The sequence below is a fragment of the Dryobates pubescens genome, chromosome 30 (genome assembly GCF_014839835.1).
Source record: "Dryobates pubescens isolate bDryPub1 chromosome 30, bDryPub1.pri, whole genome shotgun sequence".
NCBI classification, from domain to species: domain Eukaryota; kingdom Metazoa; phylum Chordata; class Aves; order Piciformes; family Picidae; genus Dryobates; species Dryobates pubescens.
In genome coordinates, this window is record NC_071641.1 from 8,362,559 (window position 1) to 8,382,136 (window position 19,578).

General features: G+C 52.5%; 1 protein-coding gene across 1 annotated transcript in view; it reads right to left on the minus strand.

Annotated features, from left to right (window-relative positions):
• CDH23 (cadherin related 23) overlaps positions 1 to 19,578 on the minus strand; it is a 334,982-nt gene that overhangs the window by 255,434 nt on the left and 59,970 nt on the right. Inside the window, exon 4 of the mRNA XM_054174778.1 lies at positions 4,722 to 4,864. Coding sequence (XP_054030753.1) covers positions 4,722 to 4,864 — 143 coding nt within the window. The remainder of the gene's footprint in view (positions 1 to 4,721; positions 4,865 to 19,578) is intronic.

Below are 19,578 nucleotides of genomic sequence, written 5' to 3' on the forward strand. Positions count from 1 at the left end.
GGCAAGGAGAGCTGATCTGCCCTGGGTCAGGAGGATGTGGGACTCAGGAGTCCACTCCCCATCTAGCAGCCAAGCACTTTGAACAGACAGCTAGGCTCAAGCAGATGAGAAGAACCTGCTGCCTGACCTGTGGTGTGGTCCAGGTGACACGCCGGAGGGAAGGGATGCCGCAGAGAGGGGCCTGGAAAGGCTTGAGAGGTGTGCCCAAGCCAACCTCATGAAGGCCAAGGGCAAGGTCAGAGCAATCCCAAGCACAAACCCAGGCTGGGTGAGGAGTGGCTGGAGAGCAGTCTGGAGAAGAAGGACTTGGGGGTGCCAGCTGGTGACAAACTCCCCATGAGCAGCAGTGGTCCCTGGCAGCCCAGCAGCCAGCTGTGTGCTGGGCTGCGTCCAGAGCAGTCAGAGCAGCAGCACAGGGAGGGGATTCTGCCCCTCTGCTCTGCTCTGATGAGATCCCACCTGGAGACCTGCATCCAGTTCTGGTGCCCCCAACACAAGAAGGTCAAGATGGAACAGGTCCAGAGAAGGCCACAAAGGTGATCAGAGGGGTGGAGAACCTCCACTATGGGACAAACTGAGAGAGTTGGGACTGCTCAGCCTAGAGAAGAGAAGGCTCTGAGGAGACCTTGGAGCAGGCTTCCAGTACCTGAAGGGGGCTACAAGAAAGCTAGGAAGGGACATTTTACAAAGGCTTACAGTGGTAGGACAAGAGGGAATGGATTGAAGGTTGAGTAGGACAGATGTAGGCTGGAGATTAGGAAGAAATTCTTTCCAGTGAGGGTGGTGAGACACTGGAACAGGTTGCCCAGCTGTGGAAGTTGTGGATGCCCCCTCCTTGGAGGTGTTCAAGGTCAGACTGGATGGGGCTTCGAGCAACCTGATCTAGGGGAAGGTGCCCCTGTCTGTGGCAGGGGAGGTTGGAATTAGATGACCTCTAAGGTCCTTTCCAACTGAAATCCTTTTATGAAGCAAACTCCATCTCTCTTTGCACGACTGCCCAGTCCCTTGCCTACATGTAGCACTGAGAGGGAGGAAGTGCAAGGCAAAGAAATGCAGCTTTCCACTCTCAGAGTGCTGTGACCTGGCACCATCTCTGATGGCAACACAGAGGGACTGTGCAAAAGAGAAGAAAGCCCCAAGAGAATGCTGTGTAATTAGCTTCTGTTTGAGATGGCAATTCAGGAGGGTCTCACCGAGGGTATCTCCTTGTTGTGGCTACTGCATTACCAACTTCCCTGCCACACAGCAGGACTTGGGATCACACAGAGCTGGGAATGTGGAGCCAAGCCCAGGGTCTGTGTCAAGATCTGGCTAAAATCCCATAAGCCCCCCAAAAATGCCTGTGCAACCCTCTCTGCCTCTTATTAACCACCTTAGAGAATCACAGAATGGTAGGGTTTGGAAGGGACCTCTGGAGATCATCTGGTCCAACCCGCCCTGCCAGAGCAGGGTCACCTAGAGCAGGTTGCATAGAAAGGTGTCCAGGTGGGGGGTTTTGAATGACTCCAGAGATGGAGACTCCACCACCTCTCTGGGCAGCCTGTTCCATTGCTCTGCCACCCTCAAAGTAAAGTAGCTCCTCCTCATGGGTTTAGAGGGAACTTTCTAGCTGTTCAAGTTTGTGCCTGTTACCTCTTGTCCTGTCACTGGGCATCACTGCATAAAGCCTGGCCCCATCCCCCTGACATTCCTCCTGTAAGTATTTATAAGCATTGATAAGATCCCCACTCAGTCTTCTCCAGGCTAAAAAAGCCCCAAGTCCCTCATCCTCTCTGCATAAGAGAGATGTTCTGGTGCCCTCATCATCTTGGTAGACCTTTGCTGTACCCTCTTCAAACAGTTCCCTGTCCTTCTTGAACAGCTTATTAACATTATTATGATGAAATTAACAGCTTGGTCTTAAAAGGCAATATAGTAAAGTCACTGCAACTGGGGTGAAGGACAAGTGGGGATTATTTTGATGTCAGGGCAAGGAGGACATTGCAGTGTCTGAAGGGGGCTACAAAAAAGCTGGGGAGGGACTGTTGAGGGTGTCAGGGGGGGATAGGACTGGGGGGAATGGAGCAAAACTAGAAGTGGGGAGATTGAGATTGGATGTTAGGAAGAAGTTCTTGCCCCTGAGGGTGGTGAGAGCCTGGCACAGGCTGCCCAGGGAGGTGGTGGAATCCTCCTGCCTGGAGGTTTTTGCAGCCAGGCTGGATGTGGCTGTGAGCAGCCTGCTGTAGTGTGAGGTGTCTCTGCCCATGGCAGGGGGGTTGGAGCTGGATGATCCCTGAGGTCCCTTCTAACCCTGACAATTCTATGATTCTACAGTGGAGGAAGATTCCTCTCCCTGATCATTCTTTTTCTTCCCACCAGCAATTGTCTAATTCACATTTTATCAAGGAATGATGCAGGGATGGCTAACAGGACTTGGGCCACCACATCCATCTGCTTACTGTGCTCCAGCTACTCCCAGAAATCCCTTCCCACCCCCGGTGCCCCAATCCCTGCCAGAGCGCAGCAACTTGATATTTCCCAAGCATCATGCTGGAAAGCAAGCTTGAAATGGCTCTCCATGCTGCAGATGTGGTTGATTTAGTCCTAATAAGATCAGCTCAGGGACAGGCAGCAGCCTCTGGTGCCCAGAGCCCAGGAGCTCTGCTTGCACCAGGGTGGTGAATTCAACTTGGAGAAGCATTTGGGGAACCAGAGCATGCAGCCCTCCTCTGCCCCTCCATGCACACAGCTGGGGACTTCAAGCCTTGCTCAGTTCCTGCCTTGGGGCAGCAAGGCTTGTGGGCAGAATGAAGAGCTGAAATGCTGATGGAGAGGAGAGCTTCTGCTCCCTGTGCCATCCCACCCTGCTGCATCAGCATCTTCCTCCTCTGTCTCCTCATCAGTACCACCACGAGGGACAAAGCAGGCAAAGAAGAGAGGAAAACCAGGAGGTAAGAAGCAACCTGTTGAGCACTCTGACATTTTGCTCCTCAATAAAAGAGTCAGAGAAAGCTGCCACAGGTGAATTTGTTCCCACCCTTCATTTTCATACATGCTTTTTCAGACTCAGGGGCTGCCTTTTTGTTTCCTCTGATCTTAGTGGGAGTAACAAAGAACAAATATACACCTTTTGCAACTTTGTGTTGCCTCTACACTGTTGCCTCCTCTTCTTTTTCTCTTTTCCCTTTTCCTGCACCATTTCCCTTGCTGTGATTCCCTCTGCCTCTCTCCTTTTTCAAGCCTCTTTCTCACCCTCGTTGTACAAGAATTGATTTCTTGCTTTTCTCTCCCTGCTGCTTTTCTTTCAGGGCTTTCTCACCTCTGGCTCTTTGATTGCAGGCATCCAAGGCAGTGTTCTCTGCTTCCATCCCTTCCCTCCCATGTCAGCCTGCCACCTCCACCACAAACTGCCATCTACTCCTTTCTCTTATCCACATCACACACGTGTCTGCCTTGACCCTCTTCCCCATATTGCAGGCTTTGAGGCCCTGGGATCAGTGGATAGGTGCAGGCTCCCCTTCCATTTCAGCCCAGTCATGCATTCACAGCATCACAGAAACATTCAGGTTGGAAAAGACCCTCAGGATCACCAAGTCCAGCCCAGAACCCTACTCAGCACCCCTGAACCATGGCCCCAAGCTCTCTCAGCTCCTTGCCTTCCCACCCTCCACCAACAGCCACCTAAAAATCTATTGATCACCCTCCTTGGCTCAAGATTGGTATCATAAGTATTGGGAAGCAGTAGGAATTGAATAAGAGAAGATTTATGACTCATGCCAGCAGCTGTTGGCACAGGGAGGTGGAGGGGAAAGGGGTGGGAAAAAAACCTCCAAACACTCTCTTTTCTTTGCTCTTGATTGGGTTTGTCCTTTCCCAGCATGAGCAGCACCTATAGCCTTGCTCCCCTGCCTCCCCACATCTGGGTGGCCCCAGCCTGGACCTACTGTCCACACCTGATCTGTGTTAATGGGCTTCATCTTCACAGCTCTGCAAAGGCAGCACTAAGTAGTGGGGAGGAATGGAATGGAATGGAATGGAATGGAATGGAATGGAATGGAATGGAATGGAATGGAATGGAATGGAATGGAATGGAATGGAATGGACCAAACCAGGCTGGAAGAGACATTCAAGATCATCATGTCCAACCTATACATCCAACACCATCTAATCAACTAAACCATGGCACCAGGTGCCTCATCCAGTCTCTTCCTAAACACCTCCAGTGATGGTGACTCCACCACCTCCCCAGGCAGCACATTCCAATGGCAAATCACTCCCTCTATGAAGAATTTCTTCCTAGCATCCAGCCTAAATCTCCCCTGGTGCAGCTTGAGACTGTGTCCTCTTGTTCTGGGGCTGGGTGCCTGGGAGAAGAGACCAACCCCCACCTGCCTACAACCTCCCTTCAGGGAGTTGGAGAGAGCAAGAAGGTCTCCCCTGAGCTTCCTCTTCTCCAGGCTAAGCAACCCCAGCTCCCTCAGCCTCTCCTCCCAGGGCTGTGCTCCAGACCCCTCCCCAGCTTTGTTGCCCTTCTCTGGACACCTTCCAGCATCTCAACCTCTTTCCTAACCTGAGGGGCCCAGAAACAGGAGAACAGGAGACCCTACACGATGAGGAACGCACCCCGACACGGACACGTTTGGATCGCCACCTCCATGTGGGAACACCACCCGGGCTGCAGCTGGGTGGAGAGCCACACCATTTATCTTAGCAGAGACCTTCTCAGCAGCAGATGACATTACCTCTCTGTCCAAGGGCTGCCTGAGCCAGACAACACCAGTCATGCTCTCCACCGCGAAGAACCGGCTGGCCTCCTCCCCCACCACGCCAAAGACCAGAGGATCGTCGTCCAGGTCCCTGGCCAGCAGCTGAGTCACTGAGGAACCTAGGAGAGGCAGAAAAGAGAGCAGTCATGAGCTAAATGGGACAGAAGAGAAGAAATCCTGGGAAGATTCCCTTTGGCAGGGAGCACAGGTCTTCAGCCTTCCCCTCTTAAGTCGCTTCCAAACCATCTTCCCGTGGTGCTACGATGCCTCGAGCAGCAAGAAGAGTCAAGCTGTGCATGGTCTGATTGTTCTCTCTGAACCACAGCTCCTCTCCTTCCTCACCCTTACCAAAAGTCACATTAGCTCAGCAGAAGCATGGTCATCTCAGGCACTAGAGATGATGGAGGAATCAAGCTGTGCATTGGCTAATTGTTCTCTCTGAACCACAGCTCCTCTCCTTCCTCACCCTCATCAAAAGTCATCAGAAGCATGGGAGGCCTCAAGCACAAGCCCTGTGAGGAGAGGCTGAGGGAGCTGGGGTTGTTTAGCCTGAAGAAGAGGAGGCTCAGGGGAGAACTTCTTGCTCTCTCCAACTCCCTGCAGGGAGGTTGTAGCCAGGTGGGGGTTGGTCTCTTCTCCCAGGCACCCAGCACCTGAACAGAGGACACAGTCTCAAGCTGTGCCAGGGTAAGTTTAGGCTGGAGGTGAGGAGAAAGTTCTTCCCAGAGAGAGTTGTTAGCCATTGGAATGTGCTGCCCAGGGAGGTGGTGGAGTCCCCATCCCTGGAGGTGTTCAAGAGGGGATTGGATGTGACACTTGGTGCCATGGTTTAGTAGTCCTGAGGTGTTGGGTGACAGGTTGGACTTGATGATCTTTGAGGTCTTTTCCAACCTTGTTGATTCTATGATCTCAGGCATCAGAGATGGTGGAGGAGTCAAGCTGTGCATTGGCTAATTGCTCTCTCTGAACCACAGCTACTCTACTCTGGTGAGACCCCACCTGGAGTACTGCATCCAGTTCTGGAGCCCCCAGCACAGGAAGGATCTGGAGGTGCTGGAATGTGTCCAGAGAAGGGCCATGAGGATGAGCAGAAGGCTGGAGCTGCTCTGCTATGAGGACAGACTGAGAGAGTTGGGGCTGTTCAGTTTGGAGAAGAGAAGGCTCTGAGGAGACCTAATTGTGGCCTTCCAGGATCTGAAGGGGGCTACAAGAAAGCTGGGGAGGGACTATTGAGGGTGTCAGGGAGGGATAGGACTGAGGGGAATGGAGCAAAACTAGAAGTGGGGAGATTGAGATTGGATATTAGGAATAAGTTGTTCCCCATGAGGGTGGTGAGAGCCTGGCACAGGTTGCCCAGGGAGGTGGTGGAAGCCTCCTGCCTGGAGGTGTTTGCAGCCAGGCTGAAGGTGGCTGTGAGCAACCTGCTGCAGTGTGAGGTGTCCCTGGGCATGGCAGGGGGGTTGGCACTGATCCTTGAGGTCCCTTCCAACCCTGACAATTGCATGGTTCTAGTTGTAGAGAGCAATAAGGTCTCCCTTCAACCTCTGTTCTGGGAGAACAGGTGTCAACATCTCATCCATTTGGGAAGAGGAGGCAAGCTCCAGCAGATCAGAGGCTGAACGTGGCAGCACAGCTCAGCCAGCAGAGCTGCTCTAGCAATTACCAAGCAGTTGGGCTGATATCAATCATGGGGGAAATAATGGGAAAAGCTGATATGATATATTCCATTAATAACGAATTAAACGATAGGATCATAATTAACGCCAGTCAACACCACTTGATGGGAAATAGGCCTTGTCAAACAAACCTGATTGTGCTCTTGAAGGAGATTACAACTTTGGCTGATAAAGGGAACTGCAAGGAAATAATGGAGTCCTGCAAGACTTTTGACTTGGCACTGTGTGACTTCTTGATTGAAGATTTGGTGCTGTGCGGCATCCGCGCCGCAAGCTCAAGGGAGGGCTGAGCTGCCTGGCAGCTCCCAAAGCCACCAGCTGTGCTTAGAGGGACATCCTAGCACGGCATCAAGCTGTTGGTGGTGCAAGCTTAGCTGACAGCATAGCAAATAATGGGGAGGAACAAGCAGGCAGGTGAAGCCTCTGCCCTAGTGAGGCCACACCGGGAGTATTATCGTAGAATCAATAAAGTTGGAAGAGACCTCAAAGATCATCAAGTCCAACCTGCCACCCAACACCTCCTGACTGCTAAACCATGGCACCAAGTGCCACGTCCAATTAGGGTCAGTTCTGGGCTCTCCAGTTCAAGGGAGACAAAGAATTACTGGAGAGAGTCCAAGATGGGCTACAAAGGTGCTGAGGGGTCTGAGAGGCCTGGAGCTGCTTAGCTTGAAGAAGAGAAGACTGAGAAGGTATCTGACCAACAGAGCAGAGCAGAGCAGGGCAGAGCAGGGCAGAGCAGAGCAGAGCAGAGCAGAGCAGAGCAGAGCAGAGCAGAGCAGAGCAGAGTAGAACAGAACAGAGCAGAGCAGAGTAGAACAGAGCAGAGCAGAGTAGAACAGAACAGATTGGAAAAGGCCTCAGAGATCATCAAGTCCAACCTATCACCCAGCACCATCTAATCAACTAAACCATGGCACCAAGCACCCCATCCAGTCTCCTCCTAAACACTTCCATCAATATCTGAGCAGTGGGAGTCAAGAGGATGGAGTCAAACTATTTTCAGTGGTGCCCAGTGAGAGGACAAGGGGCAACAGACATGAACTGGAACCCAGGAGGTTCCATCTGAACGTGAGAAGAAACTGGTTTGGTGTGAGGGTGCTGGAGCCCTGGAGCAGGCTGGTCCAGAAAGGTTGTGGAGTCTCCTTCCCTGGAGTGATTCCAAACCCACCTGGACACTGTGATCCCAAGCCAGCTGTTGTGGGTGCCCTTGCTTTAGCAGGGGGATTGGGCTGGATGATCTCCAGAGGTCCCTTTCAGCTCCCACTTTGCTGTGCTATTTGGGCACATGTGGTACAACTCTGTTTTCATGACCCTGCTCCAAATGCCCTGGGAAAAGGCTGGTGGAGCACAGCTGCAGAGAACAACACCCTGAAAACAGCTGTGATGGGAGGCCTGGTGGTCCAAGCAATACAAGGAGCAGTTTCCATGTGCTGGCTGGCAGAGCCACAGGGCTCTTTTGGGCACTCAGAGGAATGACTTTTAAGGCTGGACACCTGGTTTTGCCAAGGCTGCCGTTCTGCAAACTGCTTGGCTGGTCACATCATCTTCAGGACCGGATGCAAGAGGAAGTCACAAATGTTGAAGAGCTAGCAGAAGTGCTTTGTACTTGCCAAGGGCTTTAAAAGCTTGAGCTGCTTCGTTTGTGATAAAGAAGAGCGAGATGACTCAGGGCATCTCGAGCGCAGCCAAGAAGAGGACAAAATGTTAATACTTAAAGATCACAGTCTCACAGTATCACTAAGGTTGGAAGAGACCCCAAGGATCATCGAGTCCAACCTGTCCCAACAGACCTCACAACTAGACCATGGCTCCAAGTGCCACGTCCAATCTCCCCTTGAACACCTCCAGGGACGGCGACTCCACCACCTCCCTGGGCAGCACATCCCAATGACGAACGACTCGCTCAGTGAAGAACTTTCTCCTCACCTCGAGTCTAAACCTCCCCTGGCACAGCTTGAGACTGTGTCCTCTTGTTCTGGTGCTGCTTGCCTGGGAGAAGAGACCAACCCCTTCCTGTCTACAACCACCTTTCAGGGAGTTGTAGAGAGCAAGAAGGTCTCCCCTGAGCCTCCTCTTCTCCAGGCTAAGCAACCCCAGATCCCTCAGCCTCTCCTCACAGGGCTGTGCTCCAGACCTCTCCCCAGCCTTGTTGCCCTTCTCTGGACACCTTCAAGTGTCTCAATGTCCTTCTTAAACTGAGGGGCCCAGAACTGGACACAGTACTGCCCTGGGCAGCCTGGGCCAGGTTTATTGATCCTTCTGGGAAAGACTTTTTTCCTGTCCAACCTAAACCTCCTCTGGCACAACTTGAGGCCATTTCTTCTTATCTTATCTTTGTGTAAGAGCCCTTATCCAAACCACTGCAATCAGCCAGTTCAGCTGTAATCTTCCCATCCCTTCAGTGAAGGCAAGCCCAGAGACACAAAGTGACCCTTCACTGCTTCAAACTTGATGTGAAGCAAGCTGCTAGCTGGTGGTATTTTGGAGGGCACCTGAAGCCAGCCTTGGGCAAAGGTTTCTTCAGCCCAGGAAACAAGCAAGGCTGTGATTGTCCACATGGCAGTGAAAGGCAGTAACTAGGACAAGATAAACCCAGGGCCATGTCTCTCTGGGACAAACAGACTTCCCCCCCTTCCTCCCCCCCTCTCCTACATCCCACTCAAGAAAACTCAGATCAGAAGAATATATCTGCAATTCTTTCCAGAACCATAAATACTTCAAACTCTAAAAGGTTTTGGTTGCATCTCACTGGAAGAGAAAGGAGCTTTAGAATCCTGCTGAATAGGAAAACCTTGTCCCACCCAGTTCTAATCATAGTCACATTCATGGGTTGTGTGCTGAGAAAGAAAGAAATCAGCCAGGGAATAAACACTTAACTCTTTGCTCTCCCTTTGTGTTACAGCTACCTCCTGCTGCTGGGGAGTTCAAGTTCCTCAAGCAGAGCACAAACTCACCACAGCAAACTCCTGGCCAAGCTGTCAGCCCCTGGCTTGGCCAGCAGCTCTCTGAGCTGGGTTAGGAACTGGCTGGAGGCTGAGCCCAGAGAGTGGTGGTGAATGGTGCCACAGCCAGCTGGCAGCCAGGCACCAGTGGTGTGCCCCAGGGATCAGTGCTGGGCCCCAGCCTGTTCAATATCTTTATTGATGATCTGGATGAGGGCATTGAGTCCATCATCAGTAAGTTTGCAGATGACAGGAAGCTGGGGGCAGGAGTTGATCTGTTACAGGGTAGGAGAGCTCTGCAGAGGGACCTGGACAGGCTGGACAGATGGGCAGAGGCCAAGGGCAGGAGATTGAACACATCCAAGTGCCAGGTTCTGCACATTGGCCACAGCAATCCCAGGCAGAGCTACAGGCTGGGGTCAGAGTGGCTGAGAGCAGCCAGGCAGAAAGGAACCAGGGGGTTCTCTTTGATAGTAGGCTCAACATGAGCCAGCAGTGTGCCCAGGTGGCCAAGAAGGCCAATGGCATCCTGACCTGGACCAGGAACAGTGTGGCCAGCAGGAGCAGGGAGGTCATTGTGCCCCTGGACTTAGCACTGGTTAAGCCACACCTTGAGTCCCCCTCCACCAGGACCATAGAATCCAGCACAGGTCACACAGGAACACATCCAGATGGGGCTGGAAAGGCTCCAGAGAAGGAGACTCCACAACCTCTCTGGGCAGCCTGCTCCAGTGCTCTGTGACCCTCACAGTGAAGAAGTTCCTCCTCATGTTGAGATGGAACCTCCTGTGATGTAGTTTCTATCCCTTGCCCCTTTATCCTATCCCAGGGTGCAGCTGAGCAGAGCCTGTCCCCTCCTTCCTGATCCCCAGCCCTCAGATATTTATAGACATTGATTAGGTCTCCCCTCAGTCTTCTCTTCTCCAGACTAACCACCCCCAGGGCTCTCAGCCTCTCCTCACAGGGCAGTGCTCCAGTCCCTTCAGCATCCTTGCAGCCCTCCCTTGGACTCTCTCCAGCAGATCCCTGCCCCTCTTGAACTGGGGAACCCAAAACTAGATGCAATATTCCAGGTGTGGTTTCACCAGGGCAGAGCAGAGGGAGATGAAAACCTCCCTGAACCTGCTGGCCACACTCCTCTTAATGCCCCCAGGGATCCCATTGACCTTCTTGGCCACCAGGGCACATTGCTGTCCCATGCAGAACTTGTCATCCACCAGGACTCCCAGGTCCTTCTCCAGGGGGCTGCTCTCCAGCAGATCACCTCCCAACCTGTACTGCTGCAGTTTATTCTTCCTTCCCACGTGCCTGTATCGCTGGAGAACCACCAAAAAAAGCAGAAGGCCTCACTCAGACACAGCCCAGGGAGCTCCAGATCAGCCAGACACCCCTCACAGGGCACTTCCAAAGGCAAAGAAGATGCCCTGCCTCTCCCTGGGTGCTGTGTGAGCTGCCACGAGTGCCAACCCGGCTGCAGCGAGGGCTGAGGGAGGGGGAACAAATTACCCTTTTGAAGTGCAAAGTTATAGGCTCCATTTGTTTCCCCTCCAGAATCAGACAGGGCAGTTAAGTGTCTTGATTCCACCAGATAATCACAATTTATCTTGTCTCCTTTCGCCTCCTTTCTCTCAATCACAGCTACTTCTCCCTCTCTCTCCCCCTCTCTCTCTCTCCCATACACAGATTTCCTTCTTTCTGCTCATCCTGAACTCTGAGTGACCTTGGGAGCTCCTTTTTTGTTGGTGTTGGTGTTGCTGCCTCTTGTATGGTTCCTGCTTGGATTTTATTAACTTTCTTGTTATGCTTGGCCCCTTCGTGGGGTGTCCTTTATCTCTCCCCAGGTATGAACTCCTGTCTCAGCACCTGGCATGCATTCTCAGCTTGGGCATTTTGCTTGCCCTTTCTTTTTTTGCCAAGGAGGAGAAGGGGCTGTGCCCTCTTCATTGGTTTGGTTTTCCAGGGGGAGATGAGAAAGGAGAGAAAGAAAACCCTCCAGAAAGATCCCAGGGCTCCTGGAGGGATTGGGAAGCAGGGCTGGGGAAAGAAGCAGAGGATGAAGAGGCTGCCAGAGCAAGAACCTGACACAGTTTGCACAGGAATGAAGTGGGGTGGGATGGAGGGCACTGGGATCCAACAGAAGGGGCAAGATTCTAATTAGCTACTTAATAAGATGTACTCTTAAAAGGTCTGATCCATACCCAAGTGAAGTTAATAGGAGTCTCTCCAAGGGCTGGGCTAGCTTTTTGACTCAAGACTTTAGCTACCCTTTCATATTAAAAGCATTTTAATCCCTGCTTTTAAAGCCAGTGCCTCTTTCTCCTTGGCTCATCCTTTCTAACCCCTCCTGAGCTCTGGATCCTGTCTGTGAGCACAGTCACCTCCCAGCCTCTGCTCTGGATCCTGTCTGTGAGCACAGTCACCTCCCAGCCTCTGCTCTGGATGCTGTCTGTGAGCACAGTCACCTCCCAGCCTCTGCTCTGGATGCTGTCTGTGAGCACAGTCACCTCCCAGCCTCTGCTCTGGATGCTGTCTGTGAGCACAGTCACCTCCCAGCCTCTGCTCTGGATGCTGTCTGTGAGCACAGTCACCTCCCAGCCTCTGCTCTGGATCCTGTCTGTGAGCACAGTCACCTCCCAGCCTCTGCTCTGGATGCTGTCTGTGAGCACAGTCACCTCCCAGCCTCTGCTCTGGATCCTGTCTGTGAGCACAGTCGCCTCCCAGCCTCTGCTCTGGATGCTGTCTGTGAGCACAGTCACCTCCCAGCCTCTGCTCTGGATGCTGTCTGTGAGCACAGTCACCTCCCAGCCTCTGCTCTGGATGCTGTCTGTGAGCACAGTCACCTCCCAGCCTCTGCTCTGGATGCTGTCTGTGAGCACAGTCACCTCCCAGCCTCTGCTCTGGATGCTGTCTGTGAGCACAGTCACCTCCCAGCCTCTGCTCTGGATGCTGTCTGTGAGCACAGTCACCTCCCAGCCTCTGCTCTGGATGCTGTCTGTGAGCACAGTCACCTCCCAGCCTCTGCTCTGGATCCTGTCTGTGAGCACAGTCACCTCCCAGCCTCTGCTCTGGATCCTGTCTGTGAGCACAGTCACCTCCCAGCCTCTGCTCTGGATGCTGTCTGTGAGCACAGTCACCTCCCAGCCTCTGCTCTGGATCCTGTCTGTGAGCACAGTCACCTCCCAGCCTCTGCTCTGGATCCTGTCTGTGAGCACAGTCACAACTCAGCTTCTTGACTCCCCATCTTCTGCCACCAGTACAGAGAGCAGTCCAGAGGCTGCCAGCCCCAGAGGCACTGGGGAGGGGAGCAGCAGGGACAGTGCCCTTATGCCAAGAGCAGTGCCTGTGGTCCTCCTCCAAGGTCACAAGCTGGCACAGAGGATCCTTGGTTGCTATTCAGCTCCTGAAACCAGCACAAATTACATAAACCCCATTTGTCATCCTCACCCTGCAGCAAAGAGTCCTTTGACACTGAGGCCACCCCCACAAGTAGCTGCCACCAGATTTCCTTGGCTCTGCCTGCTCCCTTCCTTGGCAGGGACATGGGACAACCATGTGTCAGTACCAGGAATATAGTGTCAGGTGTGCAGAACGAGAGGAAATGGCCTGAAATTGTGCCAGGAGAGGTTGAGGGTGGTTATTAGGAAACAAATTATGTACAGAAAGAATGTAGAAGAGCTCTGCAGAGGGACCTTGCCAGGCTGGGCAGATGGGCAGAGGCCAAGGGCAGGAGATTGAACACATCCAAGTGCCAGGTTCTGCACATTGGCCACAGCAACCCCAGGCAGTGCTACAGGCTGGGGCCAGAGTGGCTGAGAGCAGCCAGGCAGAGAGGGACCTGTGGGTAGTGGTTGATAGTGGGCTGAACAGGAGCCAGCAGTGTGCCCACGTGACCAAGAAGGCCAAGGGCATCCTAGCTTGGATCAGGAAACAGTGTGGCCAGCAGGAGCAGGGAGGTCATTCTGCCCTGGACTCAGCACTGGTTAGGCCACACCTTAAGTCCTGTGTCCAGTTCTGGGTCCCACAGTTTAGGAAAGATGTTGACTTGCTGGAAGGTGTCCAGAGAAGGGCAACAAAGCTGGGGAGGGGTCTGGAGCACAGCCCTGAGAGGAGAGGCTGAGGGAGCTGGGGTTGCTTAGCCTGGAGAAGAGGAGGCTCAGGGGAGACCTTCTTGCTCTCTCCAACTACCTGAAAGGTGGTTGTAGACAGGAAGGGGTTGGTCTCTTCTGCCAGGCAACCAGCACCAGAACAAGGGGACACAGTCTCAAGCTGTGCCAGAGGAGGTTTAGGCTGGATGTTAGGCAGAAGTTCTTCATAGAAAGAGAGCTTGGCCATTGGAATGTGCTGCCCAGGGAGGTGGTGGGGTCACCATCACTGGAGAGACCACCATCATTAGGAAGAGACTGGATAAAGCACTTGGTGCCATGGTTTAGCAGTCATGAGGTGTTGGGTGACAGGTTGGACTTGATGATCTTTGAGGTCTCTTCCAACCTTGGTGATTCTGTGACCTTAGAGCTGTCTCCCAGTACCTGAGGGGATCCTACAAGAAGGCTGAAGAGAGACTTTTCTTAAGGGTGTCTAGCAACAGGACAAGGGGGAATGGTGTTAAGATGAGAGAGAGTAGGATTAGACTGGATCTTAGGAAGAAGTTCTTCAGTAGGAGGGTGGTGGAACTCTAGAACAGGCTCCCCAGGGAGGGAATGGAATAGAATAGACCAGGTTGGAAGAGACCTTCAAGATCATTGCATCCAACCCATCATCCAACACCATCTAATCAACTAAACCATGGCACCAAGCACCCCATCCAGTCTCCTCCTAAACACCTCCTGGATGCCTCCTTCCTGGAAGTGTTCAAGGCCAGGTTGAATGAGACCTTGGGCAGCCAAGTCTCATTGAGAAGTGTCCCTGCCCATGGTGGGGGAGGTTGGAGTAGATGATCTCTAAGGTCCCTTTCAACCTAAGCCATTCCACGATTCTGTGATCTCCAAGTCTTTCTCCCTCAGGGAGGGTGGCTGCCAGCTCATTTCCATAAACATAACCTCAACAGATACTCTCTGGCCTCCTTCCTAGAAAGGGCTCCATCACTTGAGCCCAAACTTTCCAGCACCACACAGCAGAGAGAGTTTCCACTCCTCCGATTCAAACTGAGCTCAGCGTTACACGCTTCTCTTTCCAGGTGCTAATGGGAAGCATCAGCTTACTCCAGCACCAAAGCCACTTCTGCTTTAGTTACTGTGCTGGAGGAGGAGTGAAAAAGGGTGGGAAGACAGCAGCACCACTCAAAAAAGGGTCTCCTAATGAATAAATAAATAGATGAGGAAAGAACCATTTCTGCCATCAGAAACAGAGGAGGTCTTCACCAGTTATGAGAGGGGGGGAAAGCTCTGAACAAGCAGGTCCAGGATACACAGAGATTCATAGAATGGTTTCAGTTGGAAGAGACCTTGAAGGTCATCCAGTTCCAAAACCCCTGCCATGGGCAGGGACACCTTCCACCAGCCCAGGTTGCTCAAGGCCTCATCCAGCCTGGCCTTGAATACCTCCAGGGAGGAGGCATCCACAGCCTCCCTGGGCAACCTGTGCCAGTGTCTCACCACCCTCACTGGAAAGAATTTTTTCCTGATCTTCACTTCAGATCTGCTCTCCTCAACCTTCAGCCCATTGCCCTTCATCCTATCACTATAAGCCCTTGTCAAGGGCTTTCTTACAGGGCTTTCTTCAGGTACTGGAAGGCTGCTCTAAGGGCTCCCCAGAGCCTTCTCTTCTCCAGCCTGAACAGCCCCAACTCTCCCAGCTTGTCCCCACAGCCCTCTGATCATCTTCACAGCCCTCCCCTGGATTTGTTCCATGCACTACTGCCATCACCCATCGCACACAGGAGGGGAAAGGAGCCAGACAGAGGTGACAGAGAAGAGGGAAAACAAATCTGTGCAGTCAAATCCATTTCTGAAGGAGTTTGTCAAGCTGGGAAGCAAAAGGCACAGCAGAGAGCTTTCCCTAGCTCCTCAGACACTCAAAGCCAAGCAGGAGACAGAGCCTGTAATTTCTCTGCTGCATTTGGTTATGTTAAGTGGGGAGTCAGTGTCAAGACAGAATCCATAAGCAGACCTGACAACCAGCAGTAAACCTTGGAGAGAGGCATAGCCTGCCTTTGTTCCCCCACCCCAGCTCTTGTGGAGACCTTTAAAAAGGTGTTTAAAGCTGCTGAAAAAGGAAGAGCACAGCAGCAGGAGAAGAGCAAAGCATTCCCACTGCAGCCAGTTCTGCTGTGCCCATCACAAGGAGGACACAGAGCTGTTGGAGCAAGTCCAGAGGCCACAAAGATGATCCCAGGGCTGCAGCACCTCTGCTATGAGGATAGGCTGAGGGAGCTGGGGTGTTCAGCCTGGGAAAGAGAAGACTCCAGGGGGACCTCAGAGCTGTCTTCCAATACCTGAAGGGATCCCACAGGAAGGCTGCAGAGGGACTTATCATAGAATCAATAAGATTGGAAAAGACCTCAAAGATCATCAAGTCCAACTTGTCACCCAACACCTCATGACTGCTAAACCATGGCACCAAGTGCCACATTCAAACCCCTCTTGAGCACCTCCAGGGATGGGGACTCCACCAGCTCCCTGGGCAGCACATTCCAATGGCTAACAACTCTCTCTGTGATGAACTTTCTCCTCCCCTCAAGTCTAAACTTCTCCTGGTGCAGCTTGAGACTGTGTCCTCTTGTTTGGGTGTCTAGAGACAGGACAAGGGTTTGAAGTTGAGGGAGAGGAGATTCAGGCTGGACCTTAGGAAGGAGTTCTTCAGTACAAGGGTGGTGAGACTCTGGAACAGGCTGCCCAGGGAGGCTGTGGATGCCTCCTGCCTGGGGATGCCTCCTGCCTGGGGGTGTTCAAGGCCAGGTTGGATGAGGCCTGGAGCAGCTGAGTCTAGTTGAGAGGCATCCCTGCCCATAGCAGGGAGGTTGGAGTAGATGATCTCTGAGGTCCCTTCTAACCTAAGCCATTCTGTGATTCTGTGAAGCAGCAGCTCTAAGAGAGGGCTTTTTGGGTTTTCTTTGCTATTTACCCAGTACTTTAGTTAACTTGATGAGAAATGAGAGGGGAGGGGGAATTACCAAAAATAAAAAGCAAAAATCAATGGCATATTGAACTTCTGTGACATTAGCATCAGGGCAAACAGAGGCTCTGCTGGTAGGTGCTGTGCATGCAGGCACCCACCTGGGCAGCACATGCCAATGGGCAATTACTCACTCTATGAAGAATGTCTTCTTAACATCCAGCCTAAACTTCCCCTGGCACAGCTTGAGACTGTGTCCTCTTGTTCTGGTGCTGCTTGCCTGGGAGAAGAGACCAACCCCCTCCTGGCTACAACCTCCCTGCAGGGAGTTGGAGAGAGCAAGAAGGTCTCCCCTGAGCCTCCTCTTCTCCAGGCTAAGCAACCCCAGCTCCCTCAGCCTCTCCTCACAGGGCTGTGCACCAGACACCTCCCCAGCTTTGTTGCACTTCTCTGCCTTCCAGCAACTCAACCTCCTTCTTAAACTGAGGGGCCCAGAACTGGACACAGGACTCAAGGTGTGGCCTAAGCAGTGCTGAGCACAGGGCACAATGACTTCCCTGCTCCTGCTGGCCACACTGTTTCCTGATCCAGGCCAGGATGCCACTGGCCACACTGCAGGCTCATGTTCAGCTGCTGTCCATCAGCACCCCCAGGTCCCTCTCTGCCTGGCTGCTCTCAGCCACTCTGACCCCAGCCTGTAGCTCTGCATGGGGTTGTTGTGACCAAAGTGCAGCCCCTGGCACTTGGACTTGTTGAATGCCATCCTGTTGGACTCTGCCCATCTGTCCAGCCTGGCAAGATCCCTCTGCAGAGCCCTTGTGCCCTCTAACAGATAACTCCTGCCCCCAGCTTGTTGTCATCTGCAAATGTGCTGATGACTGACTCAATGCCCTCATCCAGATCATCAATGAAGATGTTAAAGGGGATGGGGCTCAGCACTGATCCCTGGGGCACACCACTGGTGCCTGGCTGCCAGCTGGCTGTGGCACCATTCACCACCACTCTCTGGGCTCAGCCTCCAGCCAGCATAAGCTGCATCAGCATGAAAGAGAGAAGTAAATACAACTGCATCCAAAAAAAACCCCACCAAAAACAAAGGAAAAGAAGCAAACCAGGAGAGTAAACAAGGAACAAAACACTTGAGCAGGAAGGAATTTGGATCTGTGAAGACATTCCTGCTACAAAAAGGGTTCCTGCACTTCAAAAGCCCTCTTAAAAGTAATTTCCTCTCCAAACTGCCTGGGAGCCTCATAATTACCAACAATGATCACAGAGCCATTCATTTCATCCTCAAATTAATACATCATGTTGGGAAGGATATGGTGTTAATTTATCACAAGATTTATGAAACTTGTACCTTCCCCCCCCCTTCCTAATGAGTTTTATGCAAATCTGCCTCCAGCCATTGTTTGTGCCAAAAGGCAAGGAGAAAGTTGCCTCCCAGAAGCAGCTCTGCCAGCAAGTCTCAGTCCCTTCCAGTGATACCTGTCCTTCCCTCTTCATAGAATCACAGGATTGTCAGGCTTGGAAGGGACCTCGAGGATCAGCCAGTGCCAACCCCCTGCCATGGCCAGGGACACCTCACACTGCAGCAGGTTGCTCACAGCCACCTCCAGCCTGGCTGCAAACACCTCCAGGCAGGAGGCTTCCACCACCTCCCTGGGCAACCTGGGCCAGGCTCTCACCACCCTCCTGGGAAACAACTTCTTCCTCACAGCCAATCTCAATCTTCCCACTTCTAGTTTTGTTCCATCCCCCCCAGTCCTATCCCTCCCTGACACCCTCAAAAATCCCTCCCCAGCTTTCTTGTAGCCCTCTTCAGATACTGGAAGGCCACAATTAGGTCTCCTCAGAGCCTTCTCTTCTCCAAACTGAACAGCCCCAACTCTCTCAGTCTGTCATAAAATCATAGAATCAATAAAGTTGGAAGAGACCTCAAAGATCATCCTCATAGGAGAGCAGCTCCAGCCCTCTGCTCATCCTCATGGCCCTTCTCTGGACACCTTCCAGCCCCTCCAGATCCTTCCTGCAATAGGGGCTCCAGAACTGGACTCAGTGCTCCAGGTGGGGTCTCCCCAGGAAGAAGTTCTTTACTGTGAGGGTGGTGAGACACTGGAATGTGCTGCCCCCAGGGAGGTTGTGGGTGCTTCATTCCTGGGAGTGTTTAAGACCAGGCTGGATGAGGCTTTGAGCAACCTGGGCTAATGTGAGGTGTCCCTGCCCAGATCCTTCCTGTAACAGGGGCTGTTTTTCAATCACAGAATCACCAAGGTTGGAAGAGACCTCAAGGATCATCCAGTCCAACCTCTCACCACAGACCTCATGACTAGACCATGGCTCCAAGTGCCACATCCAATCCCCTCTTGAACACCTCCAGGGATGGGGACTCCACCACCTCCCTGGGCAGCACATCCCAATGGCTAACAGCTCTCTCTGGGAAGAACTTTCTCCTCACCTCCAGCCTAAACTTTCCCTTGTCTGGACAGATTCCACACTCCCCTGTACACTGCAATCCTAGGCAACCTACTGTGGGTGATCCTGCTTAAGCAGGGTGGGGGTGGGGTGGGGTGGGGTTGGACTAGATGATCTCCAGGGATCCCTTTTGGGATTTGAGGCATTGAGTTTTAAACTCATTTTAAAGGAAATTAGCTGGTGGTCCACTCCCATCTTTGTCCAAGGAGAGTCAAAGAAGCAGAGGAGCATTGAAATCGAAGTATTCAGACTTCCCAGAGTGGGGAGTTTATATAAAACAGGTGATAAAGACCAAGGGAAGCATAAGCACTGAGCATCATGGGGCTATAAAGGGGGAAATCACAGCAGATTAAGCTGGTATTTTACAGCAGAGCTGTAAGCTGAAGACAGGAATGCACAAGGTGCCCTGCCAGCCCAGGAAAGCACTTGGTGCAGCACCTTCCAAAGCCTGAGATTTGCTGAAGATCAGGGCAAGACTCAGGAGCACAGGCAAAGAGGTGCAGAGCAGCCATGGCCATTGCCAGTGCAACCAGGGCAGGCAAACTGCCTCCCCTTCTGAGCACTTCCAACAGGAAATCAGCCTGAGACCTCCATCAATACCTGCACAGCTCTGCCTAGGAGAGAAGCCAAAGGGATTCTCAACCCCCCCCTAAATATTAGATGCAGGCTGGCTCCTGGGAGCTGCTCTCA